At 41.3% G+C, this 21,459-nt stretch overlaps 1 protein-coding gene across 1 annotated transcript in view; it reads right to left on the bottom strand.

Annotated features, from left to right (window-relative positions):
- The window catches only part of ITGB3 (integrin subunit beta 3), a 50,243-nt gene that overhangs the window by 21,865 nt on the left and 6,919 nt on the right, over positions 1–21,459 (bottom strand). Inside the window, exons 3-9 of the mRNA XM_018569010.1 lie at positions 13,522–13,711; positions 11,490–11,742; positions 6,432–6,594; positions 6,181–6,342; positions 4,883–4,978; positions 4,202–4,291; positions 3,281–3,415 (exon numbers count right to left, since the gene is read on the bottom strand). Of these exons, the coding sequence (XP_018424512.1) occupies positions 3,281–3,415; positions 4,202–4,291; positions 4,883–4,978; positions 6,181–6,342; positions 6,432–6,594; positions 11,490–11,742; positions 13,522–13,711 (1,089 nt within the window). The remainder of the gene's footprint in view (positions 1–3,280; positions 3,416–4,201; positions 4,292–4,882; positions 4,979–6,180; positions 6,343–6,431; positions 6,595–11,489; positions 11,743–13,521; positions 13,712–21,459) is intronic.

The raw sequence follows: 21,459 nt of genomic DNA on the forward strand, positions 1-21,459 counted from the left end.
CGGGGGGGGGGGCGCGAGCAGGGGAATGCAGAGTCACAGCAGTCTCTCCTCCCCGCTGGTGCTGGCTGCAGTGGTCTGTGTCCCCTCTGCCGATATAGGTGGCGAGAGCAGTGGGGATTGAAAGGGACACACACCGCAACAAATAATCGATAATGAGAAACTTTGACAACAATTCTCATTATCAATTTCGTTTTTGTTCATTAACGGAAATTGGGTACCGGACGAAAATCGTTTTCGACCCATTAAGTACTCTCTAATTTCGTTTTTTGTTTTTTTTTTCCTGAAAAACGCCCCAAAAAAAGAAAAAAAAAATGAAACATTTTCGCCAACTAAATGAACACTGCTTCTAAGCAAGTAAAACTTAATTCAGCATTGCTCAAGATCTCAGTGCTTCATCTAAACACATAACCAACATCTTCTAAGAGCCGTGAGGCATGGCCTAGGTCAGTATCTACAGCTGGTAAGAAAGTAGGGATCATCAGTTGCTAAAATTCTTCTTGTTTATGGATGGTCTTGAAGTTGATGTGTTTTCTTTCTCAAACAAACTCAATGTTTATTTCAATCTTACATTAACGGCAGAAGAATTTAAAAAAAAGAAGGCTTAAAGAAAAAAAATACCATGACACATATGGACTGAATTTGTGTAAGTGGAAAACGCGTGTTCAGTGCATTTTTTTATATCCTTCTGTCTTAAGCAACAGAATTATGAATTATAGAGGATAGTTCTAGATGATTTAATTAGAGAGGTATGTGGACAATCGTAAGCAAGGTAAGGACAGTACAACATACCATAGAGCTCAGAAAAGGAAAAAAATAAGTTCGAAATAAAAAGGGAAAAACAAAAAAGGGAGATTTATAAAACTTGCAGAGGGTAAAAACCAGGCTACTTGTGCTTTTTACTAAAAATATAAAACATTTTTTATTTACCTCACATTATTAAATATTAAAAACATAAATTTAGTACTGAAAAAAAATAAAAACTTTTGATTTAAAAAAACAAACAAACAAACAAACATAAATTTACAGCAGCACCCTGCATTTCAGCCAGCTCACATTTTATACCATGGAAAAAAGTAAAACAACAATGATAACAGTAAAAGGTAACAATGCATGTACGAACTTGTAGTAAGAAAGTGAAGCAACTAGTAGGATGTAAGAACCTGTACGGTACATTACTATGCCTAAGGCAACTGCTGAGCAATAGGCATGCCTGTCCCTGCTATTCACTAGATGAAAGGTCATTAGGTCTTTAATTAAAGTTCACTCTAGAATTACTCTATGAACATTAAACAGTCATAGAACACATGTACATTGATAGATGCATATCACCATATTTGAATTCTCCTCGCGCTTCCAGAAAAAAAAAATAATGTTACTTGGTATCCCTGAATCAAGCTTCTAAATAGTGCGTACAAACACTGTTCAGAAGGTCTGTTTATGACAGCAGTGACTATAGCAAGCTCCTGTATTTATTCAGCAAGCCTGGTTTTTATTACCGGTAAAAAGGGCAGGGAAGTGGCAGCAGGAGGAGGCGGACAGCGCATGCTACATGCACTAGACATGTGCGATTCGGTTCGTTCCGAAATTCGTTTTGAACGAATTTTCGGAAATTCGGAGATTCGGATGCATCCGAATTCCGAATTACAGCTAAGACGAATGCAAACGAATCCGAAATTCCCGATAGCACCCTATGTATTTTGGTGAAATTCTTGGGGGCTTATGTAGCATGCCTAATGTACAAGACTGGTTAATGTATCTTCAGCACAGATCAATCATGCTGAGCAACGGTAATATAGGGAACATGGAAGAAAGGAGTTAAGACCAGCACACAGCCCTCAATCCTTAATGTATTTTGTGCTAGCATTCTGAGCTTTGTACCGACCAATGAAGGAAATAGGTGTGGTTTAGCTCAAATATGGGTGAAAATGGATTGGCCAGGATAGTGTTTTGGAATACAATGTGTAGCAGGACTGCATCCTGGTTTTGTATCAATAAGTGGTTGAAAGTTGTGTGACGACAATGTGAACAGACATAGTGCTTTGGATAAGTCTAAAGGTATGACCTCTATTTGATTTGATTGTTAAACCTATATTGATACTGGAAGCAAGGCAGGGATGGTGGGAAATAAGCTGAACTCCAGGCAGATACTAAAAACACTAATTAAAACCTAGCCCAGACAGACATTATTTTGTAGAAGAAAGGTTACGTTTTTTTGTCTAATTTTTATTTCTGTCTGTTACCCCACCGGGGAGATTATCCTCACTGCCTGTGACACCAAGACAATATATGGGGAGAGCAGTTGTCACCGGGAAACAGGGAGGCACAAAGAGCAAAAAAAAAAAGGCAGAAGCTTTGAACCTTCTTATCTGAACTAAAAAAAATTTGTTGTGTTTGTCTGTGTCCCCATTGGAGAGATATATCACAATAATAATTTTATATCACTTTCTATCCTAATAGAATATTACTGTTTTATGGACAACACGCCCTACCCACACTACCTGGCATGAGAATGATAAGAATGTGAAGCAATGAAGTAAGAAGATAAAACAAAGTACTGTGAGGTAGACATGACAATGCAAAACATGCAGCACCTATGCCTACATCTCTCTCTAAAGCTAGCTATACACGGCTATATTTTCTCTCATTCAGCCCGCTATTCTATTCAGCAGTCATGGCTCCAAGTGGACAGTGGACATTCCCCTGTAAGTGCCTTTGGGCCCCATGAGTTACACTGAATCATTGCCAATAGCAAGGCTAGCAGGATAGGAGCCAATGATTAAGAAGTGTAAAGAAATGGGGAAATTTAGTTTTTTTGGGGTTTTCTTGTAGAAGAACAAAGCTCAGCTCCAAGTGACTGAATGCATTTCACAAGTTGAGACCAGAGACGGTCCACAAGGCAAGCTTAAGTGGATCTTGGGGAGGCCCAGCTCCATCCTTTATATTTCCTCAGTAAGTCAGGGGAATAGCAGATTGGTCACAACTGTGCACCTTCCTGTCACTTCACAAGAAAAGATGTACTTGTAGTTAGTTGATGTCTGATAGAACCATGCCAGTACAGATATTGCAAATGAGCAGCCTCTTGCAGCCCCTATCAATGTCAATTGAAAAGATGGTCTGTTAAAACTTCTAACTTGCTTAGGACCCTATTCTGCTTTAATCCATTTCTTGTTGGGACCCTCTTATTCAGATGACACCTAACATATCAGTGGGAAAACCTTGCATACTGCAAACTTTTTGTCAAGAATCTTTCTAAAAAAACTAGTTAGAAAATGTAACTCACAGTATCCCCAATCTTGAGCCCTGAGCAGGATTTTAGACCTGGTGTGACCTCATTGTTGGTACAAGTGGCATTGAACGAGAGTGACAGCTCCTCAGGAAGATCACGGACTTCCAGCTCCACCCTGGATCGGATCGTCTGTCCTCACAAAATGAAGGAAAAGAGAACATAATATAAATTAAAAGGAGAAGAAACTATGGGAGGAGAGAAAATATTACAATGAACTATGGTCAAAATAAGACCCTTTCCAATCTACTGCCCTAAAATCATAAATTGGAGGCCCTGAAATACCTAGTTTCAGAAACTACAGCTCTGGAATTCCTCCATATTTGTACAAAACACAAAAAGTCCCCAGCACACCTGCCAGCTAGCCTGCAACAAAACAAATTACCCTGTCTAACAGTATGCATTAAAAGCAGAGGTTTTAGTTGCACAAACCTTTGGCCAAAAATATGTAGAAGCCACACTGCCACCGTCAAGGCACCTCTGTAAAGTGTGGTCCTAACTCTATTTATATGAGTCTCCATGTTGGAGCATATTAATGCAGTCGATAAATGAAATGCAGGTGTACCGGGAGGTAGCCTACTCCTCCTCATAAGGTGCAGGGACGCACTGGAGGCCCGGCAACCAAAAAGGCACGCTGGGACCCCCACATTCCTCCATATTTGGCCACATGATCCTTGTTAAAGAGGAGATACAGCCATAAAGAACACTGATCTTCCGCTTTACCGGAGGTCATGTGACCAAATACCAGAACATTGGGTCACAAGAACAGTCACCGTGATCCTGGTGACTGGATCTCATAGAAGAAAGTACAAAGTAGACAGCAGGCAGACAAAAGCCAAATAAAAAACAAGCTGGAATAGAGAGGCAGTGCAGGTTCATGTAGTGCATGGAAAAATGAAAGGCTTTGGGAAGTCATACCTCATAGGAATCCACGATCAGCTGAATAACATTTCCTGAATCTTTCGATAATGTACCCACTGTCGTACCAGGAATTAACTCACTATATTCCTGTAACGAATATAATGTAAATTAAACATGACAACATGTAGAAACAAACGTAAAATATTGTTTTCCCAAGCAAATTAAAAAAATATTTGATCTTCATTTAAAGAAAACCTCCACTCAAAGCTACTAACTGTGGACAACAATATAGCTACTTTGCAGTTTAATTTAAAGGTGCCCATACACTGCAAAATACAATTTACACATTGCATTTACCTTTGCCCTCCCATCCTGACTCCATTCATCAGCTATACCAATCGCCAATGCATTTATATAGCATTGCCCTTTAAAAATAAATGTTGAAATGAAACTATAGATTGAATTCAATAACATCTTAGGATGTCTATACAATTACATTAGTCAGTGCTAATCAATACCACTATCTGATCAGCAGCAGTTGTAAAATCATGAAATTATTGAGATGACGGATGTATCTGTGAAGAAAAGCAGCATTTGTCTGTGTGTATCTTTGTTATAACTGTGTGACCAGGTCTGATGAAGATGTAGCATGCCTCTTTTGCCCAGCAAGCACCTTAACCTGCAACGGAATAGCTACTGACCACCTTTAGACGTTAAAACATATCAATATGACATTACCTTGTAGAGATCTGTGACTTCTTTAGTGACGGCAAAAACAAGATTGATGTTTTTTTGGGAAAGTTTTTCAGTCATGAGTCCAATGGATGGGTAGTCCTGAAGAAAAACAAATAAAAGGAATATTACTGAGAAGTAGCACTCAATGGATATTGATAAGGTATCTGGATACTAGAATGTCAGATAATGTGTCGGTTATATTTTGTTCTGTAATTGTCTATTCATTTTCTATTATAGATAGCTGCAAAGCAAATACTGCATGGAACTTAAAGAAATTATCTAAGCCAGAATTGTTTTATTAGTTTTGAATAGAGTAGGGAAGAGTCAACATTTCTGTCAGGTGTTAATTTCTGTCTGTGACCTCATTAAGGATATATTTCCTCATTTACTGTCCTTATGGAGCCTGTGCTAGAAATGGGAAGCAGCAGTTGTCATTGGGACAGAATTGGCACAACAAAGACATTGTCAGAAGTTCTAAGAAGACATTGTCAGAAGTTCTCCACTCTGTTGGAATTAGTTTTAGTTTTTGTCCCCACTGTAGAGATCTACCATCACTTCCTGTCTTTATGTGGAAGTACGAAGATCAGGAGTACTAGCGGTACGCTTGTTTCAAATCAATAACTCAGAAAGTATTAAGCTATCAGGCCAGCATGACGATCAGACAGTTAGGATTTTCAGAAAAAGGTTAGGAATTTAGGAATGGCAGCCAAATATACAGGTCAAACTCGAAAAATTAGAATATCGTGCAAAAGTTCATTTATTTCACTAATGCAACTTAAAAGGTGAAACTAATATATGAGATAGACTCATTACATGCAAAGCAAGATAGTTCAAGCCATGATTTGTCATAATTGTGATGATTATGGCTTACAGCTCATGAAAACCCAGATCCACAATCTCAGAAATTTTTTGGCAGTGTGGGCAGGTGCCAAGTCCTGCTGGAAAATGAAGCCAGCATCCCCATAGAGCTCGCCTGTGGAAGAAAGCATGAAGTGCTCCAAAATCTCCTGGTAGACGGCTAAGTTGCATTAGTGAAATAAATTAACTTTTGCATGATATTCTAATTTTTCGAGTTTCACCTGTATGTTACCCAGTATGGTTTTCATTTAAGACTACGAAGTCTACTAGAAACCCAAACAGTGAAGAACAGAACAAAACATACATATAAATAAAAAAGGAATGCTCTTATATCTGATGATCAGTGTCATATGAAAACTCACTCACTAAATAAATCGGCAAGCAAGTTCATTTATCTCTGCCTTAAAGAGGTCGGATAGAACTTGAGACTGCACTTTGCTTACCAGAAAAGTAGACAATGTGTAAGAATTTTTGTCTCCAAGATGGCACTGCCCATCGTTGGGGTGAACGATTCCTGCAAGACGACCATCCAAGGCAATGTGCGTTCTGGCATCCGTGGTGAAAACCAGCAGGTGGGATGACTCGTTCCTCCAGCCAATCCTCTCCTGTTGAAATCAATATGGGAAAGCAGATTCACTAATAATAGACATTTTCAGCTCTACTATCCAGATCTCCGTCATCTCTCTGTACTCACATCGCATACTGCAGCCTGCATGATGGCATCAAAGCCACCTTCTGGAGCATCACGGTTTCGGGATACATCCTGCTTTGCAACTTCTTGATTAAATCTCTCAACCTTGTCTGTGAGGGTCAAAATGTGATGATAGCCAAATGTGGGCTTGCAGGTGGTACCAATCCTGTGCAGAAAGAAGACACCATGAAATGGAATTATAAGAGAAAAATGCAGTATAAAAATTGTTTATTGTGAATTTATGTTCATTATTGTAAACATCATTCTAGTTTGGATCATACTTAGAATCACAAATAGAACACATCAGCAGGAGTACTTGTTTTGTGGAGCATTTTTAAGCTGTTCTACTGAGAAATACTGACGTATTGGAGTCTAAATGGAGACATCTCCTCTTAGTTGCTAGGTGGAAGAGTTACTAGTGAGGGAACCAGACATAGAGTTGGTTTGCTACACTAACTGACAAGCTCTCAGCTGAACCCATCTTCCCCACAGAACCTCTAATTTGGAAAAATTGAACCAGTTAATCAGATAATTCATTAATTTTGGGAGATATACAGTAAATACTGGCTCCCAGCACATCATGTCAATCAAGGTTCAGATCAGTCATCAACAAAGCAAATAACATCTAATACTCATAAATACATCAAGTGACATGCTATGAAAAGGTACTGGCTGCTGAAACAGTTAGGTATACAAGAGAATTTTCAGACAAGTTAGTTGCACACAGGAAGTGGCCATATCACCGTATCAGCAAAAAAGTTGGCAACAGACAGAATTTAATCATAAGTTGATTAGCCAAAGCAAATGATCGGAACACTGAAAGGGTGTGAAAGCATTTATGCACAAAGCATAGGCAGGGTCCTGGCACAACTTGTTGCACAAAGATTCTTGAAGAAACAGCGTAGATCAGCCTGGAGGAGCACAGACATGACACATTGTATGGCCAGTTTAGCTACCATTATATTTTTATACTGTGGGAGGAAACCAGATCACCCATAGGAAACCAGCATGAGGACAGGAAGAACAAACATACAGATATTGCACTCATAGTCCTCACGCCCAAGGCTCCAGGACAGCAATGGTGACCACTGTGTCAAAATATGTTCAGTTTCTACAGAATGCACTTTTTTGCTGAACAGCAACTTCAGGCAACAATTAAAATCATCCCATAAACCATAAAAATGTCTAGGAAAAAACACCACCATGGGTCAGCAAGTCTATCAATTTGAACAGAGCTTTCAGATGAGGTGGAATTAAGCCTTCCTGGCAATGATTTTGTGATGTGTACCCTGAAGAACTACTCCTTCCTGCACAGCTTTATGTTAAAATTGTATTATCATCATATCCAGTAGTCAGGCCACGTTGGGGGTGTAGTGTGTTTTAGCATTGTACTATGATCATGTCCAGTGGTCAGGCCATGTTGGAATTGTAGTGTGTATTTGAATTGTACTATGATCATGTCCACTGGTCAGACCATGTTGGAGGTATAGTCAGTGGTGTATTTTGGTTTTGTGCTGCCCTAGGCAAGACTAAACCCCAGCACCCCCCCCCACCCATCCCTAATCTAAACTAGTCCCACCCCTTCCTGTTAAAGACATTTTGCATAACCTGTCAGTCACGGGATACAGTGCGCACGGTGTATCTAGATTCTTCTGACAGGTTGCGCTATCAACATAGCGTTGCACTCTAGTTCTACCTTTGCAATAGCCACCTTCTCCATTCCTGGCTTGATGGGCTCCCTAGTTCTGCAGCTACAATAACCATTCTCTCCTGCCCTGCCATGCTGTGCTAGTCTCTAGTTTTGCAGGTGCAACACCGATCTTCTGCCTTAATATGCTGGGCCCTCTAATTCTGCAGTTACCAATCTTCTGCCTCGGACGCTGGGCTGCACGGAGCTTATAGGCTGCAATTCCCCGAACTCACCACCACGGAGGTGCCGAAGAGCACAATGACATCTGGATCTCAGCCCTGGGGTCTTGCGGAAGCTCCTCCGCTGCCTGAAGTCAGAGATTTGGGTGCCGGTTTCCCAGGGAGGTCTGGCGCTTGAACTGCCAGTGCATCCGGATGAAAGTCACACACACCAATACATTGCACAGCATGTTGACCAAGAAGAGGAAGGAGCAGCAGCCGGCATATATGTTGGAGTAGGCTGCATAGGTGGACATTTTGGTCCCCCAGTCAAAGAAGCACCAGGTCCAGGAGTACTGGCAGTCATTTATGAATAATTTATAATATAATTAAGTTTTTTTCTCTTACCTAACAGCATTTTTTTGGCGCCCCCCTGGAAAGTGCCGCCCTAGGCAATTGCCTAGTTTGCCTTGCAGTAGATACACCCCTGGGTATAGTGTGTTTTAGCATTGTACTATGATCATGTCCAGTGGCCAGGCCATGTTGGGGGTGTAGTGTGTATTAGATTTGTATTATGATCATGTCCAGTGGTCAGGCCATGTTGGAGGTTTAGTGTGTTTTAGCATTGTACTATGATCATGTCCAGTGGCCAAGCCATGTTGGAGGCATAGTGTGCATTAGAATTGCATTATGATCATATCTAGTGGTCAGGCCACGTTGGGGGTGTAGTATGTATTAGAATTGTATTATTATCATGTCCAGTGGTCAGGCAATGAAGGGGGTATAGAGTGTATTTGAATTGCATTATAATCATATCCAGTGGCCAGGCCATGTTGGAGGTATAGTGTGTATTTGAATTGCATTATAATCATATCCAGTGGCCAGGCCATGTTGGAGGTATAGTGTGTATTTGAATTGCATTATAATCATATCCAGTGGCCAGGCCATGTTGGAGGTATAGTGTGTATTTGAATTGCATTATAATCATATCCAGTGGCCAGGCCATGCTGGGGGTGAAAGTGTGCATTACAATCGTATTATTGTGTTATGATCGTGTCCAGTGGTCAGGTCATGTTGGAATGTGTAGTAGGTATTAGAATTGCATTATAATCATGTCCAGTGGTCAGGCCATGCTGGGGGTGAAGTGTCTAATAGAATTGTATGATTGTGTTATGATCGTGTGCAGTGGTCAGGCCATGTTGCAAATGTAGTGTGTATTAGAATTGCATTACAATCATGGTCACCTCATGTTGTTATGAGCATAACAGATCTATGTATGTTCCAATTCTGTAATATAATATTTTGTGATGGAACGGTATCATTTTAAATGCAGTTCCGCATTCAAAGTGCTTTGTAAAATGTGTTGTGAAATGTTGGTAAGTGTACAAACTCTAGGTCTTTTGCTTGGTGTGTTCTCAGCCTGCATTGCTCAGGAGATTTATGACCAGAGCATATCTTGAAATATTTATAATATCTCTGCGCTTGGTAGACACATAAAGGGATTGGGGGCTTAAAGATTATCCAAAGGAGATTTGTCAGGAGAATGTGAACAGAAATAACAGATCAAATGTGCTAGTGCTACTGGAGCATGGAGAAAAGTGAATGACTCAACAGAATGTTGTAATAAAGTAGTTTGGTGAACACAAATGAGGCACATGAGATGGGATTAGGTGGGCAACCGACGGCTTTCCTTTCAAAAGACAATATTTGCAAATTAAAGTACTATGGGGGGAATTTATTATAGCAATTGCGAGTGTTTGAACTTGCACAGAATATATTTGCACCAGATTTATGACGCTAGTGTAATGTTGTTGGTAAATTAGGTTTAATAGACTCCAGGAAAGAAGACTTGTAACTTCAGGCAAACAGCTTAACTGTTGCATCTTGAAGAAGTGGTCATGGGGACGTCTTAAGTTGTGAGGGTTTTCTTAGGTGATGCTCCAGTTTCATACAGCCCCAGAACAAGTGCAGATGAAAACAGGTGCGAAAAATGTGCCAAAAAGTTGCAACGGAAAAAGTAGTGCAAGCTCTGATGAAAACAGGTGCAAAACATGTGCAGTTGGAAAAGTAGTGCAAGCTCAGGTCAAAACAGGGGCACATGTTAAAAGACAGATTTGCTTTGATAAATCCCCCCATTTGTGTTTTAGGGAAAATATGGGAGGTTGCTCACTTTTTATTTGTTTTGACACTTTTTAGAGGCTTACAGAAAGAAAAACTTCAGCAGCAGAGACACAGACAGCCCAAAAAGCTTGATGTGGAGTCTAATCACTCTGAACCCTATCCAAATCTAAAATTATGCCAAAAGTGGACACCTGACCATCATACCTACACTGTATGTGCAACAAATGAGGGGGCCCCTTCATATTATTGAGTTCAGGGGTTTCCAGGGAGTGAGTACCAGAGAATATTAATAATGCTTTTTGACAAATGTGCGCTTCCAAACTTGTGGGAACAGTTTGGGGGAGACCTTTTTTGTTCCAGCATGACTGGGCCCCTGTGCACAAATCCATCTCTATAAATACAAGATTGATGAGTTTGGTGTTGAGGAACTTGGCCTTAACCCTACTAAACACCTCTGGGATGAATTAGAATGCTGATTGTGAGCCAGGTCTTCTTAGCCAACATCAGTACCTGGCAAACAAACAAAAGTTTGTGAGAAGCCTCAGAACAGGATTACGCTGGACATACTCTGATAAAAATCGATGGCAAAACTAACAGATACTATGACCAAATTGAAAAAAATATGGGAGCCGTGGGTTGACCACTTTTTACCATCATCCTTGATTGGGTGCCTTATAGACTTTTGACTCTACTCTGTGGGTGTGTTCCCAAATATCTCTGAGCTAATTTTCCATTCTGTTTGCTGATATTTGGTTATATTTCTAACTCTGTCTATGTGATATGTTATGTTGACAACACTATAGCTGACTATATACCTGTGTACCTATGTGATGTTTGAAACCGGATGTGTACTTGATATTTTTGTACCCTCTCGCCTATGAGAAGGTTTACCAGATAATAGAGGCTGTTAAAGCCACAACTGGTGACGGGGGCGACAACTCTATATTAATGCCCATAGTTTTGGGTAGGTTTGTCCAACAAGCTTATATAGGTGTGGTGGTCAGATGTCAATATAGTGAAAATGTATTGCTACTTAAAGCAGAATATTGTGCCTTCCAGTCTGCAAAGGCTATAGAAAGTGTTATCACTTACTCAAGGCAAGGGTTTGCGATGACCTCTGGTGGAGACATATACATGTAAGGTGACATGGGCTTATCAACAAAGGCCCCGAAGCCAATGCGCAGATTACTGGTTACTTTGTGCATCCTCTCCGCTAGTTGAGTTCCTAGCGTCCGGACGGTTTCCAAATCATCTTTCATAGAGTAAGACAGATCCATAAGGTAGTAGATGTCCAGTGGATAGTCTTCCACCTGCCGCACTTGTATTGTGAAGATCCTGGAATCATCTGGGAAATAAGTGAGAATTGAGAGAGCTTCAGAACAAAGTACGAATTGTTCCATGTACCTCATATTGACTGAGAAAATCAACAAGTTATTGTTTTTCTAAACCGACCTCTATGCAATAACATGTAGTCCTTCTTTACATGAAACACATAATGACTTATTTTCCTTTTATGTTTCTGTCATTTGCTCCCCCTTCCAAAAAAAGGATCCTGAATACTTACTTTTCCCGAGGGCACTAACTACGCTGTCTTCAAGGAGTTTCAAATGCATGCGTCCCCCATTTTGTTCAGTGGTTCCTCTGGTCAGCCTCTATGTCATTACTGTATCCTGTAGTCATGTGAGGTGCGGCAGGAGGAACCTCAGTGTGCAATGGGGAAGGCAGACATTTAACACTCCCGAAAGTATAAGTATTGTAGCAGGCCGTCTTGTAGAGAGCCAGGAAAGGTCCTGTCTGGAGTTTATTTGTCGCCCAGACTCCTCTCTTATACCTTTTGGAACCTCTCCTGAGCCCCAGGTTTTACACCTTCCCTCAATGGCAATTTAGTGCAGGTGAGGCATACAGACAGTGCTCTGGAGCCTGGGGAGCAGACAGTCTGAATCTGCTGAAGCATAAGGTTGGTCAATGTGATTTTGTGATGCCTGACAAACAATAGGTTTTTACAGGTTGATAGTCAGGACTATCTTATGTGTAGTTAGTGCCGGGACACGGCTAGGATTTTTGAATTGTTGACTTAATTTGAGCACCGTATATAGCCTGTGTAATGCACCAATAAACGCACCACTGTTTGAAGGAAGATCACTAGAATGGTCTCTAAGCCTCTGAAGATTGCTCACCCAAGGGAGCAATTTCACCCGTTACCTATTGCCCAGTTCACAGTATTCAGAAACTTCTTATGCAAGGAGCAATTCTTTTGTTTGTTTTCTTTAAGGAAATCATCAAAGTCATATTAATCAAGTACATGAAAGTATATAATGGGATTTATGGAAGAGCAGTAGCTTTTTAGAGGAGCTTTACAGCTGCCCACAATATAGACCTGAATAGTAGGGAGAACAGAATACAGAAATTGCATGGTGACTTTCTGTAAAACTAAAAACACAAGTTTTGGCTATAGTTACACTTCAAATACAGGCTGCTAGAAGAATGAATTACCGTTTTACATGAATAGACAGCTTTCTCACGTCGACTCTAGAGTGGTATTATGGTGTCCTTATGCATTGTGCGATTATTTTAGTAAAACCCAATGCTAGAACGCAGTTTTGGAGGCAACATACCCTCTCCTTTGTAGTAGGACTATGTTTCATCTGTACAGATTATCAGGCAAGAGAAAGGAGTGATCAGTGGATGTTTACTTAAGTATAGTGAGTCTTCTGACTACTCTTAATGCCCCCATTCTTTCTTCCACCTACAGTTCTCTTTGCACAATTTTGCCAAAAATGCCCAGAGATGAACATTGCTAATCATAACAGGAAAAAAGATTACAATTTCTGTATTTTGAGGCTTGGTGCTGCTGCAGTAATGTTTTTCCTTTTGTCTGTCACTTTGCTGCAACAAATATTTGTCCAGAAACGAATATTTGTACAAACTACCACTATCAAATTTCTTCCGGAATTTTCATTATCCGAAATTCGTATTTGTTTTCATTCGTCATTTCTGTCATTCGGAGATTCGGATATATCCGAATCTCTGAAAATTCGTCCGAATAATGAATCTTTAGAAACGAAACGCATATATGGTTCCTCGAGAACTTTTTAGCAGGAGCCTGTTTTCTGTGTTACTGTACCTGGTCTCAGGAAAAGTTCTATCTTCTGAGGTGTCATCTGGGTGATGTCCCCTTCTGAGCCCTTGTCACTCAGCGGCCTGTTGATCAGAATATTGACCTTACTAGCTGGGTACTCAATATTGTTTGGATCACAGTTATTTTGCCGCAGTGCTGACACTTCATCGCAGCGGGGATTTCCTTTTCCATAATCCTGAGGACAGACATAACTTATCAGTTAGACATTCAGCGATTAAAAGGGAAGTGTAAGTGCTTCTTACCACTCAATATATACATTTAAAAGAGTTTGGCTTAATAAAACATTTTTTTAAATGTGTGTTAGTGTTTTAAAAGTCTTGTTTCTCTGTTTAGTTTAATAATGTGGCTAGGGGCAGCCATATTTGCTTATTACGTATGCAGGCTTTATTTCCTGCTTAGTAGCACTGTGCAAAGTCTGAACGACCGAATAAAACAGAATTCCTACAGTCTTTTTTGACTTGTAAGCCCCACCACAATTAAGCTTGACTCCAAAGCTCTGACACATCTGACCTCTGTTCAACACCATATGTAGAACATTACTTTAAGCTTTTAGCTCTGAGGAAGGGTGAGAACCCTGATATATTTTGGAAGTCTTGAGACTCTGATTACAGTGCACCTCACCCATGGGCACAATGGTCATAATATGAAGGAACCACATACCTAGGGACCCTTCACCACAGTACATCTTCTCCGTCTGGATCCAGGGCTACACCACACACCAACCCTGACACATTCACAAAGAGACACAGTGTGGAACTTTTCAACCATTTTTCCTTGTGCAGCTTTCGATTCATCCATGCTAGGCAGCATGGGTCGGCGATTGCACCACACTAGGATATTGTATTTTGGTAGCTATGGGGGTGCCGCTGACAGAATACTTGATTGGCTGCAGTCACTGTTCAAACAGGAATTTTATGACCTTAAAAAAAGGTCATTCACTGCCCGAATTTTGACAAGTGTATGAACAGCTTAAGGCATGATAGGTCAATAATGAGGAAAAGATCAGCTGCAGGGGGCCTGTAGGCAATGCTGATGACTAGAGATGAGCTCAGGTTTAGACTGAACCCGGTCCGAACCTGAGCTGCTTTGAACCCGGAAGGAGCTCTTCCTGAACACAGAAGACGGAAGCTCCTTCTGTGCTGGTGGGGAATTTTTCACCCCAATGGAACATAAGCAAAGGGGCAGGATGCACTGATGTAATTGACCTTATATGGCTACATGCCTATAATTGGTCAATTACATTTTGGTAAATGATGTGAGCACAAGTCTTTGCACAAGTGGGGAATGCCCAGCCTGTGGCTAATTGGGTGGCAGTGCCTGTGGCGCTTCCTTATTCTGAGGTGCTTGGGTTCAGACTGGGTTCGATCCAAACCTGAGTTTATCCCTACTGGTGACTAGTACTTTGACCTCTTATTTCCTTTTTTGGGGCACAGTACCCACAATACAGGTTCTCTTTCACATATTAGAACATTTTGTTACCTATGTAAACACAATAATTACATACAGGTCTAAAAGAATAAAGGCCTTCACCGACTGCATAGTTGGTAAACAAAGGATTTTATAAGAGGTAGAGCATTAAAATCCTAAGCTACACATAAAGTTTCAGCTTCACAATAAGTAAGTTGCTCTACAGGCATTAGAACTCCCCACAACCTTCCTCTGGCTCAGTATTCTTATCTCCCCATCTCTGTAAAATAAATGACATGCAGAAACAAAACACTAGAAGCACAGCTGCTGGAATAAATGGCACTATTTTCTGTCCTTCTAGAGTGCCATAAGAAGCACCTCTGACAGTTGAAGGTTCATAGGGAGATTTTCCAGGGACAGGATACTTTATTATTTAATGTCGCTTTCTATAAAGAAGAATGAAGGAGGAAAGCCTAGCATCTGTACTGCTGTCACTTACTGTATGTGCAAGAATCATATCAGATCCCGACACTCAGACAATTCTCTTTATGTCCACGTCCAGTGTTCGCTGGAAGATATCTTCCCTTCTGTGGTCACCCAATATTAGATGAACAATCTAAATATTTTATGACAGAAGATGAAACAAACCTTACCGCCTAAACCAAGTTTTGCAACTTTGACACGTGTGTTAGTAAAACTGTCCATGTCTTTGCAACTACTTTCAGGTGAATTGTACCTTGTTTTGTGCAAGGTAAATTCATTGATATCTCTTGATTTTTTTAATTTTTTTTTTTTATTGTCAAAGGAAAACTGGCCCAAAATAGTAAACAAAAAATTATATTTTAGCTGTATATTTTTTGTCATTAACAAGACCCACCACTGAAAAACAACCCAAAAAACATCTTCTCTCTCCTAAAGTGGAAGAAGATACCACATATGTGTACAATATTTGTGGTTTGTGCCCGTAGTATTGCCCAGAAACAATATTGCACATGGTTTTTTTTCACTCTAGCATTGAAAAACTAGACTCTAGCACTGATACTGATACTGACACTAAGGGGGTTATTCAATAAGCTGCCGAAGGCAGCATTATGAATAACCGAGCCGAAGTGAAGTAATCAGCAGCCTGTTCGGCTATTCACTGCAGCCGTACATCAGCTGCATTCCGCTTATTTCACATTCCTTTGGCACACATTGCTGCCACTGTTATTAGTAGCTTCTTTGCATTATGTTCATTTACTTTCTAAATGTAGCTTTAATTGTACGCTTTTAATAATGTGTAACTAGCAGTCTTCCCAGGCCCTACACCGCAGCATAATTTGGAACATACTGCATGCACAACATGACAGCCTGCAGCAATTCTAGCAGCATCTTCTGTAAAACCTGATTCTTCTACTAAGTATGTCGGTGGAATCATTAGTACACAGAGTAGATATTTTCTTTTGAAGAGCACTAAGGACCAATAGACTTTGACAACAGTGCAGTTTTAACCATCATTGATTGCTATTTGTCCATTATTCTTTCCTTCTCTTAGTAAAGGTTTTCCCCAAAACTGTCAAATAAGTTGCTGTGGGGATTACATGAAAGAAATGAACTATAAAGGCTTTATTTATTGCAATTTCTACCCTCCATCAGCAGCATAGAGATAGTGTCTGTCTTCAGAACTAGTTATAGGCAGGAGAAAGGACAGCCTCTGTGAGGGTCTAAGACCTACACTACACTCCTCTGAGAAAGAGAAGCTGCAATTTAAATTACTTTTAAAGCCGATTCACAACATATGCAACTGCCCAAAACAAGACAAGGTCAATTTCCTTGTCACGGATGGGTTTGGTTCGCACCACCGTGTTGCAATGGGAACACGGTAGTGTGCGCTGAAAAAAGTACGACATGCTGTACTTTTGTTCAGTGCAGCGGGATGTGACGCAAACAACTGCTTCGCACCCTGCTGTGCCTGTAGAACCAAAGTTCTACCAAAAAAAAAGTACACATGTACACACATGCGATGTCCCGGGTTTGGCGCATTGGCACTATGTCGTGCAACGCGGATGTGCGTTTTGTGCAGCTGCTGCTGTGAATTGGCCCTTAGGGGCTGATTTATAAATCGTCCCCCCAGTCCCCCCCCCCCAGTGTATAGCTGGGAAAATGTCATCACTGCCACCACTAGATGGCGATGAGAAGCATACGAGTTTTCTATACTCCTCAGCGCCATCAAGTGGAGGTAGTGCCATGAGAACTGCATTAGCCCAGCTATACTGTCGGCGCAAGATATATAAATCAGGTCCTTTAGTGTCCCTGCTTTGCCTAAATACAAGAAAATTCCGTATGGGCAATACTTTAGCACTTCTGGTAGTGTCAAAGCTTGCTCAGACCCTCCCATCCCCCATCTCCCACACATTTCTATTAGTGACTGGTGCACCCCATCATAGCAAATCAATAGAACATATGGAGGAGTGGAGAAGCTCTGGCAGTACCTGGAAATGTCAGAGCTTTGTCCATTCAGAAAGACGTGATAATATTCTGGCAGCGAGGGGGGGTCAAAGCTGAATAAAAGCTGCTGTAGCTACACAATTTATATTAATTATCTATTAATTAAAAATAGCACAGCCATTGGCCTTTTAAAAAAGACTGGTTAAAACATACGCCCTTTAATAAATAATTTCCCTGTTGTGGTTGGGACTCAGCTCTGCTAGAAGGAACTGCAGCGCCATGGAGAAGAAAAGGATTGCCAGATGTGAGCTGGCCTGGAGCAAAGGAGGGTGGGGACATTGCATGTAGTCAGGATTTTTACTGTTACATCTGTCTGGGAGGCACCGCACCACGTGTAGTACAAGCCCAGGGAAACATTGCCTTTTTAGGAGACTGACGGGAGCCACTGACCTCCTATGTGTTCAAGAGGGAGTGTAGGAGATATTTAACTGATTAAGTAAAAAACAATTAATGATATGCTGTGGGATGTGTTATGCAGGCTTTCAGCTGCTAAGGAACTAACTCCTGCATGTTTTTAACAGCAAAAGAACAGCCTGTACCATAATATATATATTGCTAATACAATTCAAGACTACATAACTATTGAGGAGAATTTAGCTTCAGGCCTAACGTCAGGCAAAAGGTAATTTTGTTTTATTTGAGTGGGGAAGGGCAAGAACCTCTGGCAGGTTTTAATTGCCCTCCAATTAGCTGGTGCAGATGCCAACATGACCAGCATCTCCTGCTGGGTGCCCAACTCTGTTAGCCCTCGTTCACACCTAGGCGTATTGCAAAAGCGCGTCTGTCGCGCGACCGTCGCGCGGTTTTTTTACCGCGATTCGCAGTAAAAAAGTCGCGCGATTCCGAAGGCTACTTGGCTGTATTCCAATGGAAAACGCCCTACAAAATGGCCCAAAGTAGTACCTGTACCTTTTCAGGCGTGGGCCGTTTTGTAGTGCGTTAGGGACGGGCGGAAATACGCCAAGGTGGGAATGAGACCATTGACTACAATGCAATTTATTTTTTTTACCGTTTTGTATAGCGTTCGTCGAGCGTAGAATGCGCTACAAAACGGTCAGGTGTGAACGAGGGCTTACTGTCCGCTACTTTTTTAACTTTTAAAGTTGCCAATAGCACTGCAGCAGTCAGTAGACCTTAGATCACAGCAGTTCAGAACCGAGGGAAGCTCTTCCTGGACTCTGATGTGTCACATGACACAGCCGGAGGGAGGATCTCCTCTCATTCTGAACATTAGTAACATCTGAGACCTGATGAGTAGACTAGGTGTGGGGAATGTGTACTAGAAAAGAGATGTGTACTGATGAGAGGACTGGAAGGGGTGGTAATTAATCGGCACTCTATGTAATGCTTACTGGCCTGTGCATTATGCACTCCTGACCCCTTCAATCTATTCCTTAACATTCCTGACCCCTGTACTCTATTTGTTAACACTCCTGACCTCTGCATTATGTACTCCTGCAATTTGTGATTTACCTACTCCTGACCCCTGCACTCTGGACCCCCTGCACTCTGCATGTTAAGCACTCCTGACCTCTGAACTCTGTGGGTTACAGACTCCTACCCTATATGTTCTGTGCATTTTGTGTGTTATGCACTCCTGACTCCAGCGCTTTAGGCATTACACACTCCTGACCCCTGCACTTTGTGTTACACACTTCTGACCCCTGCACACTGGGCATTGTGCACTCATGACCCCTGTACTTTGTGTTTCACAAACCTGACCCCTGCATTTTGTGTTTCAGACTCCTGACTCCTGCACTCTGTGCAATACAAATTCGTGACCTCTGCACTCTCTGTGTTACCTACTCCTGACCCCTGCACTATATATATGCTATAATGTACATTTCCTACTCCTGATCACTGCACTCAGTACATTAAATACTCCTGACCCCTGTACTCTTTCTGCTATACTGTACATTGCATACTGTTGGCCAAAGTGTTTATTGTCCCAATAGTTAATGGTTACTAAGCAGTCACTGACTATTTTAATGAAGTTGGTTTTTAAGCTGGGAACAGACACAGTGTTAGCCCTCTGTCATTATTCTGTGTGCAGAAAAGCATCTGTAATTGAAGAGTTTCATTGATTTGTGCTGAGGTTTATATGTGTCTGTGACACTCTCACAGTAATGAAAGAATATTCTATATGTACAAGGACTGTGGCATATGTGTGCCATGTATACCATAAGTAGGCTCAGGTTTTCTTTATACATGCCTCTTTAAGCACTTCCAACTGTTGGTGCAGTTTGGCCATGCACTGCCTCGTCCTCTGTGTACTCAAGGGTGTCCCGGGACTTTAACAAGCCTAGCAATGCCCCTAATTGACATCTGTGACCCTGTTAGGTAGATTTGCCCTTGCTTCAGGTGCTGGTGAGCAAACAGGAAGTGATGGGAATTGTTCCCAGTCCGAACAGACCCCAGGGTCATGCTCTCACCCTTCCTCACTTTAAAACAAAACATGCTTTATTATTGCATGTGCCCTCATTGGTTTTGGTGGCTACACAGGAAGTGAGGGAAAATCCTCTCAATGGCTACAGAACAATAAAAAACATGACAGTAGTTTGCACCCTTCCCCATTCTGTCCAATTCTCCCATTTCCAACTGCTGACTTCCTTCTAAAAATGCTAGCTTCTTGGCTGTCTCTAGCTTTAGTACTATACGTCACTGGCGTGGAACAAGCAGTCAGTGTAGTCAGCAAAAGGCCAACGTTTCTGATATGCAAGCTTGTTACAGATTAATTATTCAGCACATATTGATGCCATACATTCAGCATGCAAACCAACCACCAAGCATTTTCAGAAGGAGGTCAGCAATGGCAACTGGCAATGACAGCTCTACACTTATGGTCTCAGCTCTGCACACATACTGGAACAATTACAAAGTATACTTTCTCTGGATTAATGTATTGGTTAGTGCTCTTGCCTTGTAGCTCTGGGCCTTGGGTTTGAATCCCTCTAAGGATGCTATGTGTGTGTAGTTTGTCCTTCCTCTGCATAATTGAATAGATTCCTTCTGGGTGCTCCAGTTATCTCCCACAATGCAAAAACATTTGTGGTTTGCTAACTGACTTCCTGCCAAATTAGCCTACAGTGTGTGCCATAGGGAGATTAGTCTGTGGGCTCCTTCAGGAGACTGTGGTGGATGGTTTTATGTACTCTTTCAATTCTGCATAATATGTCAATGCTTTATACATTGAGAAATAAATAAATATTGTACAATGTAACATGAACATTGGAAGTTCCCTTAATGCTTCCAAAGGAGAAAGAAACTATGAGGTATAGGTACTAATACTGGTGTCCCCAAGTGATAAAAGAAAATGACCAACTGACCATTGTCATCAGAACAGAAAGCTGTGGAAAATCGATAATGTTGAGATGGGTTACCCGAACAGATAGAGGATAAATCGTTCAACAGGGATGTTTGTTCTAGTGACAACTGTTGAAGAGGTCATTTCCCCCGAATATACCAATAATGGCACAAAGATGGCCAAAAATAATTAGCATTGGTTTTAATCCACACTTTTTTCTATGCAAAATGGAAATTATGTAGGCCTGAATCTCATATTTTAGACAAGGACAAACTGGTGTCTGTGGGATGCCGAGGTAGTACAGTTCCCAGCAATCCCTTCAATTTCATCAATGACGTGGTGAATGTAAGTTAAAAGGGAGTTCTGACTTTTTTAAACCTTCTCTGTTGGGCAAGAGTACCCTTTGCATGTCACCTACTGAGGTGCTACAAGAGACATTTGTACATGTTGTAAGGGCGTCAATGGTCAGTCCACCAAATGTGACATTCAAACTATATCTAAAGCTAAGGCCCCATTTACACAGGGACATGTGCCCCATTCTGGGATTCCTGCAGCAAGGCCCTACAGACTCCTGCAGCAGAAATCCCAGGTGTCCCCATTCAGATGCGGCTGCTGTACCCATTGAAGTTAATGACAGGGTGACAGCAGCCACATCTGTCAATGGCAGTGCACATATAATCGTACATGGTACGATTACATGAAGCTTGGGATAGATAATTGTCCCT

Source organism: Nanorana parkeri, unplaced genomic scaffold (genome assembly GCF_000935625.1).
Source record: "Nanorana parkeri isolate BGI_ZX_2015 unplaced genomic scaffold, ASM93562v1 scaffold1272, whole genome shotgun sequence".
NCBI classification, from domain to species: domain Eukaryota; kingdom Metazoa; phylum Chordata; class Amphibia; order Anura; family Dicroglossidae; genus Nanorana; species Nanorana parkeri.